This window comes from Dipteris shenzhenensis, chromosome 25 (genome assembly GCF_047967505.1).
Source record: "Dipteris shenzhenensis isolate YYH24624 ecotype China chromosome 25, Dip_SZ_1.0, whole genome shotgun sequence".
Taxonomy (NCBI): Eukaryota; Viridiplantae; Streptophyta; class Polypodiopsida; order Gleicheniales; family Dipteridaceae; genus Dipteris; species Dipteris shenzhenensis.
Genome location: NC_141620.1, coordinates 34,842,765 through 34,854,177, shown reverse-complemented (window position 1 = coordinate 34,854,177; position 11,413 = coordinate 34,842,765). Strand labels below are relative to the sequence as shown.

General features: G+C 42.3%; 1 protein-coding gene across 1 annotated transcript in view; it reads left to right on the top strand.

Annotated features, from left to right (window-relative positions):
* Positions 1-2,863: 2,863 nt before the first annotated feature.
* The window catches only part of LOC147885798 (fatty-acid-binding protein 2-like), a 48,962-nt gene continuing 40,412 nt past the window's right edge, over positions 2,864-11,413 (top strand). The window contains exons 1-4 of the mRNA XM_087397014.1: positions 2,864-3,137; positions 3,352-3,975; positions 4,299-4,539; positions 11,319-11,394. Coding sequence (XP_087253140.1) covers positions 3,476-3,975; positions 4,299-4,539; positions 11,319-11,394 — 817 coding nt within the window. The 5' untranslated portion in view covers positions 2,864-3,137; positions 3,352-3,475. The remainder of the gene's footprint in view (positions 3,138-3,351; positions 3,976-4,298; positions 4,540-11,318; positions 11,395-11,413) is intronic.

Here is an 11,413-nt window from a genome sequence, read left to right as displayed (position 1 = left end):
TAGCTCAATAAATGAAGGATACTGATGAAGGAAAAACTAAAAATGGATGAAAACTGATCAAGATATGGACAAACTACCCAAAATAGTGCTACCCTCGAATAGGCATGAATAATGATATGCAAAACCTACCCAAATTGTCCACAATATCTTGAATTGGGTTCAATTTGTGTAACAATTTAGACTCCAAAGAATTAGGTATGGCCCCAAAATTGACCCTTCCAAACTGTGGTTTGCCCATTTAGGTTACCATAGCACTAGGTTACGATAATTCGGGTCATTATGGGCCTTATAACATGGATGGATCATGGAACTAGCATGGGTTTAGGATGGGAATTATTTTGTCATCATCATTACTCCCATCCTAGACCAAGTGGGCAAAGATGGGTTTAGGATGAGAATAATTAGTTTTTCTCCCATCTTGGACCATGGCCACAAGAACTTGGGAGCTAGAATGGGATTCCCTCTTTTAAGGATTTGAAAGCAGTGAATGATGATATGTGTCCTTGTCCCCACCTCCTAAACACATGAAATGATGCCATATGCTCACTGACCCATCCCTAGTTCTTTGGACTCTTAGCACAATGTGGGAAGGGAATCTATACTTTATATGATTGACTCTTAGCACATGGTGGGAAGGGAATCTATACATTATATAATTGACTCTCTCTCTCTCTCTCTCTCTCTCTCTCTCTCTCTCTCTCTCTCTTTCTCTCTTTCTCTCTCTCTCTCTCTCTCTCTCTCTCTCTCTCTCTCTCTCTTTGTCTCTCTCTTTCTCTACACATGTCACCTTCAAAAAGCTCATTAAAAAAAAACAAAGAAATTTCAAGTTACTTGGCAAGCAAGAGGAGATGCGGACCATGTAGTGATTAGTTGTGCATAGGGACTAGTGTAGACAAGGTAAATGCATTAGCTTGCCACGTGGTTGCGTGCCACTCACCAAAATTTGAATCGCCATGCACACCTTTAAGGATCACTACATTGTAGGGCCATGACCACTAGGCTAACAAAACAAAAGTGATACTCTCATCAGCCATGCAACCTATAATGCAAGGCCATCCCTTCATTTTGTACATCCTTCACCACGGAACTCCACTTGCCACCATGGTACAATCATGTTGCATCGCAACAACGTGCAGGTCATGTACTAGTAGAATAGAAATACATTTGAATATGTATGGGACCACTTTTTCCCATTCCCATCTTATTTCCTCACATGTGCTAAGGGTGGTTACACACCTAAAACTACTCTAGTTACACACCAAAACCACTCCCGCTGCGCCCATGCCTCAATAATTTGGTTGTGGGTAGGCATGGTCGCATACACATCGCCACAACTTGGTGGCCAAAAAATTCTTTACGTGGTAGTAGGAGGTGGGTTTGAGTCAGGGTAGCTACAATCAAATTTATGGCGCATTGATATTTTTACACGAAGAAAACCCCCACCCAAGTGCATGGGTATGATTCTTTGGTGATGTGGGTGGGCATAGCCTTGATATCTAACCAACAATGTGCAAAGACCCTATAACTAGACTAGTGAGACTAAACTCAGGTTTGGTCAATTGACTTGCATTGTAGTTTGTATACGACTTAAAGATCCAACAAACTTCTAAATTTGGTCTATTCTGGCATTTCACTTTTGTATGATCCATACTTTGTACCAGGAAGTTGTATTTGTACTCTCTTGTGTTGATTCTACGGATGCTTCATCCGGTTCTGCATCTTCACCAACAAGACTATTGAATCTAGCATCCTCTGGCATCTATAGAATCTGAGGATCCTATGTGCACTAGCATCCTCTAGCGTCTGTTGAATCGCCACCACCTCACCCTTATCTTCTAGAGTAATCACTATTTTTTGATTTGGCATCATGTAGACTGTGCTTTGACTCCCACTTTGCCTTACCATTTGCCCATTTCAGTCCTTCACTCTTTGGTTCGTCATTCTCTTTTTTCTCTCAAAATCACGTTAGTTCAACCCCCCACACATCAGTTATGGGTTCAACACTTTGCTCTATGTAGTTAGCATAAATAGACATTGTGATAAATAAATCCTTAAGATAACTGGAGTAGAAAATATAATAGACATTGAAATAGGTATAAGTTGATTAAAGTATTACAATGGTTCATCAATAATCATGCCTCTAGAGACAACCCTTTTGCACAAAAGTCTTCTAGTCTTACTAAGTCATCTAGACTTATTATAGTTTAAGGTTCTTTGCCATATTCAATTGAAGTTTTAAGCACGGCATTGAATATTTTTTAAATGTATTTCAATTATAAAAAGCTATTTTCTTGTCTTTGATGAGTTGGAAACATCACATTCTTGATATTGAAGTTAACCATGTTCAAAGCATCTCTGCAAGTCTTAGTTTTACAGAATGTCATTAATCTGTTGAGGCTTCAATTGAGATGTTAGTGGATGTTGCTATTGGAATTTATAGTATTTTTTAAACTTATATTTTACTAGAAGATATATATTAGCTTGAAATTCCCAATTTCCATGGTTGTTATAATAGTGCTACCTTCTAATAGGCGTAAATAATGATACACAAAACCTACCAAAATTATCACAATATCTTGTAATTTCAATGCTTGAAAATTGGGTTCCATATGTGTAACAATTTAGACTCCAAAGGATTAGGTATGGGCTCAAAATTGATCCTTCCTAATTGTGGTTTGCCCATTTAGGTTACCATACCGCTAGGTTACGATAATTGGGGCCTTATAACATGGATGAAACATGGGTTTAGGATGGGAATCTATTTGTCATCATTACTCCCATCTTATACCAAGTGGACAAGGATGGGTTTAGGATGAGAATAACCACTTTTTCTCCCATCTTGGACCATGGACTCATGTTTTGTAAGGATTTGAAAGCATGGAAGGGTAGCGCGGAAACAAGCCCTAACTAGAGGGGAGACTAAACTCAGGTCTGGTCAATTGACTGGCATTGCAGTTTGCATCCGACTCCGATCTTTGGCTCAAAGATCCAACAGACATCTAAATTTGGTCCCTTCTTTTTTTGTACGATCCATACTTTGTACCAGGAAGTTTGATTTGTGCTCTGTTGTGTTGATTCTGCGAATGCTTCATCTGGTTCTGCATCTTCGCAGCAAGACTATGTCATTCCTCAACCAAGTATTGTTTTTGTGTTAAAGCCTGCATTTTATTGTGGTGGTTTTGCTTAGGGGACGATGATAGAGTGGCGATCAAAGAATTCGTGGTTTTTATGAGGGAATCGTCTCACATTTTGCTTTGTATCGTCTCTCATTTTGGATGAATTTTCTATCGGAGTTGTCCTAGTTCACACTGTCATGTTGACATCCTTTCTCACAGTACGATGTTGCTACAGTTCAAGATCGTTTTCCTGCGACAGAGCACGAGGCAGTGCCTATGCTGCCCATAGCATGCACTTTTTCGGGAGAAGGATGCAAGGCCCAAGACAGCGTTTTTTACAGTGAAATTGATGAGAGAACATGCAGGTCAAGTGGTTGCTTCCAAGTTGGCTGTTGCAGTTCTTGCCCTCTTCTGAGCTCCCTACTCAGATTAAATCATCGCACAGCTCTACCACTCCCAGTTCCAGCAGTTGCTTCAGCTCTCTCAAATTGATCGAACACCAGTGCAAATCAGTGCAGACGTCATATTTTAGCTCCGATCGTTATCATCTTCTAGGAAACGTGAGAGGGGCATGGACAGCTGCTGTACAAGCTGCTGCAGGATTACTGCCATGGCTAGGAATCAACGGAATATGTGGGAAAGGGCAGAGGTATGGGACTAGCAGATCAAATCGGAGGAGTTGGAATTTTCCCATTGTTGGGCAGAGGGCTCTTTATGGAAATATAGTGCCACCGGTGTCTTTGGTTTATCTGCGTTTCTTCTTCACGATCTTTGAACGTCTATTAAACAAAGCAGATCGGCTGTGCTTTCCTGCAGTCTTGGCCGTGACTACTGCAATCATGCCATCCCTTGAGAATTCGTAAGTAGGTCCCTTCTGCACTACTGTGAGAAAGTTGTGTCATGTCATACTGATGTGAAGCTGAAGCCAATCAGAAGGTGTAAGAATCTGGTTTATGTTGCAAGATAAAAATCAGCGTGAGGCTTCTGAGCATTGTAATACAGGTGATGCCTTTTTAACATAAGTAAACAGTTCTCCAGGCATTGCTGAGCTGTAATTGCATCTTATAAGATATTTTATCAGCCATTGCTGAGCTGCATCTTCCATAGATGAAGGTATATTGAGTAGAGGATGGCTTAATTTAAGGATGGTTTGCATTTTGATAATATACATGTGTCTCGTAGGCCTTCAAAGTTGGTTCCTTCTCATGTTGATGTACTTGAAGATGGGGATCCGGATAAAGAAATTTCTGTTAGCCGGGCAGCGATGATGGGTCAGGTTGGTGAGCTTCAAATATGTCATAGTGATTATGGGCTGAAAGCTGACAGTCTGGACGATGTGGTGGAACCAAAGACTGGATTCAAATTTCCTATGGTTCTATCCCGTGATATATGTGAAGACCAGACCTTGGGTGCGAGTTCACAGGTTTGAGTCTTAACTGTTCCAAAAGTTTGAGAAATACTGTTGCAGGCTTGTGGGTCTCTGTCTTTTAGGTGTGCATTATTCCAGGGCTAGGCCTGCTCATTTGGCATAAATGGAACTCTAGTAATAGGGTCAAATAAATTTGTAGTGCCTTCATTCTAAGAAGTTGCTTAGCGGACCAGACTAATGATTCTTGGATTGTCTTATGATTTTGGGTAAATTTTCTATTAAGGTTTTTGAAAGATATGATATTAAGGTTCTTTTGGAACTTCTATATCCTTTGTAAAACTTCTTTGGTCAAGATATTCATTTGAGAAATCGACATTGCATTCAGTTGAAAATATTGTTAGAGAAGTTTCTAAAGTCTCAAGTTCTTAGTCTTAAAGCGCTCACATTTTACAGAAAGAGGTTAGTGATCACCTTAGCTTGACAAGATAGGCTTAAGTTCTATATAGAAGTCACCTCAAGTTATGAGTGGTCTTCCTTAGTGGGTAAGAGGACTTTGGAAGCATCCTATGATTGCTTGGAACACGTGAAACATTAGGACAAAAGGCCTTCATTTATGCAGATATTGGTAGAAACCCCACAATGCACTAGGAAGTAAGCCATTCTTAGTAGCCCATCATCCATGTTGCACTTAACAAGTCCACCTTTGGCAGCACTTGATGGCACTACCACTTTCAGTCACGAATGCGCCTTTGAACTCGAGCACTCCAGGTACCAATACCCTCCAATTGTCCCCTCATGATGCGTGAACAGCCTGAAGTCCTCCAAGCACCAAGCTCTCAGGGTCTGTTTCAACTTGTCCTCTGTCTGGCTAGGTCTGCAACCAAATCACATACACGAGACATCATATCCCATGCATAAATCCAGATTACATGGACCGTGAAGCTATGTGTGGTTCTGTGTTGTGCCTCTCTAAGTCACAGCCTCCACCTGACTCTGTGCAATGAAAGGGGGCAGGGACAGATTTGGTGAAGGGCCAGAGATGGCAGAAAAGGGGAAGAGGGTAGGGGAGAGGATGGAGGAGAGAGAGAGAGATAGGAGGTAGAGGCAGAGGAAGAGATAGAAAAGGGGGTGGGGGGAAGAGAGAGAGAGAGAGATTGGGAGAGAAGAAGAAGAAGAAGAAGAATATATTATCGTCCTCTGAAGACCAAAACCGGCCTATGGGACCTGAGCAATACAATATCACAAGTACATGAAAGCTCCTCCCGAAGATGGGAGGGTGGAAAGAGAAACCACCTTCTAGGATTCAGGTGGATTCCTATGCTTGAAGAGCTTATACACAAATGTTCCTAAAGCTGAAGGTGACCCTTTATGCAGCAAATCAGCCAGTTTGTTATGTCCCTCAAGGAGGTGATTGAACTCTTCCCTAATGTGTGCATAGTGAGGGCATATCATTACCATGTGTTCTTCTGTTTCAACCATACCTTGATCACATAGTTGGCATATTCTACTCTCCCTTGGCATCTTTTTCCATCCCCCTGTTTCTATTTGCAGCTGGTGTGATCGGGTGCGAAGTGAGGCTAAAGCCCTCCGTTTATGCACTGCTATAGGTGTACATATGTACTTCTGCGTTGTTGTCTCCCTTCCTGTATAAATTGACCAATATTCGGGGTTGATATATGTGCGATAGTACTCAAATTTATCTTTGTTTTCTGCTGTTTGCCATTTCCTGTGTAGTGCATTCAGCAGGTCATAATGAAAAGCCTCTTCATCAATCTCCTCTGAAGAGTAGTTTAAATACTCTTCTACTTCCCACTTCTTGAACCATTTTTTTAGGTCCTGTGCCCATCCGGATGTCAAAATCTTGCCCTTGTTTGTCTTTTGAAGCTTCTGACTTTCATTCCATGCTCTCTTTGGTAGCCTTTCATTATCCATGCACTTGACCTTTGTGATGTATCTGAGTACTCTCTTCAGAGAGTGTAGGCAACAGGAGGAAGGAGGTGGGAGTAGATACGATTAGATGTCACATCAAAAGTTTACAATAAGGGGTGGATGGGGATTTATATAGTCCCTCCACATTTCCCACCTAAGAGGCCTCTAAAGGTCCTCTAAATTGGCCCCCTTTCCCCCTTCATTACAGCCATCCCTTCCCATAGAATTTTGCCCTCAAAATTTCACAGCATGGCTGTCCAAAAAGTGCAGCAAACAGCAACTACTAATCAGCCTGGTAGGAGATGGGGGTGGTCTTGGACAATGCTTTCTGGGTGCCATGAAGTCTCATCCTCAAGAAGTCCCCGCCACTTGATAAGATACTCTATATTGACCTTGTTTCGGAGTACACAGTCTCTGAAACCCATGATGTGCTCTGGAACATAGAGGATGTGGCTCTCCTCATCCATAGGTGGCAACTCAGGAAGAACATGGACATGCTGTCCCACATGTGGTTTCAGCAACGACACATGGAAAACATCATCGATCTTGGAGGTACTGGGTAGCTCCAACTGATATGTTATTTCTCCAACCTTGCGGATGATCCTATAAGGTCTGTAATACCTATGAGCAAGCTTTGTGTTGGTATTACCTTTCAGCAAGGCATACTGGTTCTTATGGAGACGCAAATGCACATAATCTCCCTCTTTGAAAGATAAATATCTTTTGCGTTCAACGGCATATTTCTTCTGCTTGGCTTGGGCATCCTGCATATTCTTTTTAGCCAACTGCAGAATGGCATCCATCCTCTCCAAGTCATTCCATGCTTGCTGATTTTTCACAGCCATGTCAGCAATTGACGAGGGCATCTCGACCTTGCATCCGTACATTGCCTCAAACGGGCTCATGCCAATGGAGAGATGCTTGGTACTGTTGTAGCAAAATTCAGCAAGTGCCAATCATTTATCCCAAGACTTGTGAGTATCATGACAAAAGTGCCTCAAATATTCCTCCACCCATTTGTTCACCCTTTCTGACTGTCCATCAGTCTCAGGATGGTATGTAGTGCTAGGTGTGAGTTAAGTACCCACTGCTGTAAATAAATCTTGACAAAAGTGACACATAAATTTTGCATCTCTGTCATTGACAATTTCCTGAGGGAAACCATGATACTTAAAGACATGCTCAATGAATTGCGAAGCAACCTATGATGCTAAATACCGGGTCTGAGTGGGTATGAAATGGGCGTGTTTTGTCATTCTATCCACCACAACATAGATGCTGTCCCCCTCTTTGTAGAAGGCAATCCTGTGATGAAATCCATTGCTATGTGCATCCATTTGCCCTCTGGAATGGGTGATGGCTGTAAGAGACCTGCGGGTAATTTGCTGTGCACTTTATTTTGTTGGCAAGGCAAGCATTCAGTCACGTATTTAACCACATCTCGCCACATGCCTTCCCAAATTTCTTTCATATGTTTTAGTGACACCTGCATGTCCAGCCATGGGGGAGGAGTGCATTTCTTGCAAAACCAACTGTTTATATTTTGAGTCTAGCACTAAATAAATCCTATCATGGCACCACAACAGCCCATTATGCAATTTGAATTCCGGATGACCTTGACAAGAAGGCTTCTGCAAATCTGAAAATATGGGAGCTGCCTTAGAATTCTGTATTTTCTTTTGTTGAATGCCATGAATCCACTGCTGACATATGGTAGAGATAGTAGACAAATTGCAAGCCCACATCCTGGACAAGGCATTTGCAACCACATTTTCCTTTCCTTTTCTGTACTCAATGTCAAAATCATAGGATTGGACTGCAGTCAACCACCTCTTCTGCTTATATGACAAATTTGGCTGGTGAGGAAGAATTTGAGTGTCCTATGATCTGTTTTCACCTTAATTTTACTCCCGTACAGATGCCATTTCTTGAAAGCATGCAAGATAGCCAACATCTCCTGATCATAAACATGGTAATTGAGTTCTTTGGCATCAAACTTCTTGCTTTCAATGGCTATTACCGCGTGTTCCTGCCTTAGAACAACCCCCAATCCTTTGCCATTGGCATCTACTTCCACAATGAAAAGACCTGAAAAATCAGGGCATACCAAGACTGGTGCTTGAGTGAGAGCGAATTTCAGGTCTTCAAAGCTGCGTTGTGCTTCCTTTGACCACCAAAAAGCAACCTTCTTCAAGAGGCCAGTAAGAGGAGCTGCCCTCTTGGCAAATTTGCGAATAAAGTGCTTGTAGAAGGAATCAAGACCTAAAAATCCTCTCAACTGGGTGGGGTTTTGTGGCTGTGGCCAATCTTTGATGCATTTCACCTTTGCGGGATCCACCCGAATGCCATGTCTACTCACAATATGCCCTAGGTACTCAACCTCTTCTGCCTTAAAAGTGCATTTGCTGGCTTTTGCATAAAGCTGATCCATTTTCAAAATTTCCAGCACTTGATTCACATGCTTAATGTGCTCTTGCCTATCCTTGCTGTAAATGAGGATATCATCAAAGAAAAGCAGCACACATCTGAAAAGAAGTGGCTGCAATATCTTGTTCAGTAGTGTCTGGAAGGTGGCCGGTGCATTAATCAATCCAAAAGGCATTACCTTGAATTCATACAAGCCCCATTTCTGTGCGGAAGGCCGTCTTGTGCTCATCTCCTCCTTTCACCCTGATTTGATGGTAACCAGACCTCAAATCTTTCTTCGTGAAAAACTAAGCGCCCTTGAGTTCATCCGACAGGTCATCTATCCTGGGGATTGGAAATCTGTTCTTGATAGTGGCCTTGTTTAGATTGCTATAATCAATGCACATGCGGTACGATCCATCTTTCTTCTTCACCAGAAGCACCGGGGAGGCAAAAGGAGAAGTACTATGAGAGATGAAGTCCTTCTTAGACAATTCCCGCATCTGCATTGCCACTTCCTCCCGCTTAACCTTAGAAAGACGGTACGGGGCTTTGTTTATGGCTTATTGCTAGGAAGAGGATTGACCTCTCTCCCAGGGGTGTGGGCTGCCAGGAGTGTTGGAGCTCGTTGAGTCTCAGCTGGCGTTGAATGGAAGAGGTCGGACGGTGAAGTGCCTTTCGTAAAAGGCAATTGCACGTTGCATATAGGTCGAAAATAGAAACAAGGACTCTCACGAGGGCGCTCTTCCCCCATTGAGGGCTAGTCAGCGATACATTTCTGCATGCATTGCACACATTTGCATTCTTGCAAGTTTGGAATAACCGTGCTTTGGTCACTCTTAGGATATAGAATAAAATAGTCCTCCATTTTGCTCAACCATTCCTCCAACTCATTAGGGGTACATGTGTCATCCTTGAACTTAATCTTGTCTTTGGCATGCTTATCTTGATGAGTGGGTCCCTTGGGATCAACAGATTTAATGCTCTCGATATATTGATGGAAAGGCATGACTGATCTGAGGTTTGCTGGCAAGGCCTTCCACTCATTGAATCTTTGACTTAAACCATCCAGCACCCTTGGGAGCATTGCTCCTTGGTGGCTCCTTACTCGTGAGCTGTTACACTGGTTAAATGGTAGGCCTTCCTTGCTGAGGACATGAAACCACTAGGGTCGCATTAGGTTCATCACTAATGTCAGCATCCGAATCTGAATCATCCTCAATGACGTGCTCCATAGGCTTCTTCCCCTCATGAATCTGGCTTCTTCTGAGTTGATCTAATCTTTTGCTCATGGTAGCAAAAGAGTGCTGCATTCTCAAAGCATTAGCCTGGTCATCTCCTTGAGTGCTTGTAATATAGGATCCATATATCCACTAGTGTTTTGCTCCTTGGCCTGAGATGCTTGGACATTGGAAGTGCCATCAGTGAGCTCTTGTCTGCCATGTCCAGGGGCATCCACCATTTCAGTGCCATCATCCTGGACTCCCTCACTAGAGCCAATGTCCAGTCTGGTAGATTCCATCACAGCATCCTCCTGTGGAATGGGATCAAGTTTCCTTATATAATGCTTTTTAAACTGATTTCCAGACCTCTTTGCAGGCATCCTGATAATCCAAATTAACTCTAATATGAAAACACTGTTTGAACAGTAAATTGAACACTGTTTGAGCAGTTAATTTACCACTGTTCAGAGGAACTATCTGGCCTTTATAGATTCTATCTGGCCTTTATAGATTCTGTCTGTAGAAACACTGTTTGCTCAGAGAGTTACTGCCAGATCCTCTGAGAAAGCACTGTTTGCTGACTCTGAGAAACATGTGTACGACTTACAAACTGCTTGAACAGTCCCTTTCTGCAAGGCTTGGCCTGCATGCCTTTTTTATATTTTTAATGGAGTGTGGTATCCGCTGGTTATATACCCGTCCCCCATGGCTGTTGGTGTCCGTTTCCAGCGTACTCTTGGCAATGGGCTAAGACCCTGAGAGGTGGGCTGCAGGATAGCCAGCGTCCTCTCATTTCAGCACCTCAAAGCTTGCTGAATTTGTATATTCTTAAAGTTTATAATAGTCGTTTCTTTTCTTTAGAGAGAGGGAGGGGGGATTTAGGTCTCATGGACTTCTATTAGGGTATTGGATTTTTGCCTACTCATGATTGAAAGCAAGCATCATAGCCAACTGTAGCACACATTATGCTTGATGGAGGTGAGCCAATGGATGCTACCCTTTATAGACAGCTTGTAGGCGACCTGCTATTTTAATGCATCTCTCAGTCCGCTGTTCATCTTCTTGAAGACCTAATTGGCGGTAGCTTGCAAGTTGGAGTTGTTGGATGGTAATCATGTGTGACTAACACGTCGTAAAAGATCTTTGGCTTTTAGGACGAGTTTCCCCTATTTGTTATACCAATTAATTGCAAGATTTTAGATGTGTGTCTGAAATCTTGTATTTTTTGGATTCATTATTGATGGTAGCTTAGATCATTGGGTCATTATGTTGCAGGTTTTAGCAGGTGTGGGTGTTCGAAGTCAGACTGTTGTCAAGCTCAAGTCAATCAAAATTTATGCATTTGGTTTCTGTGAGTTCATAAACCTTTC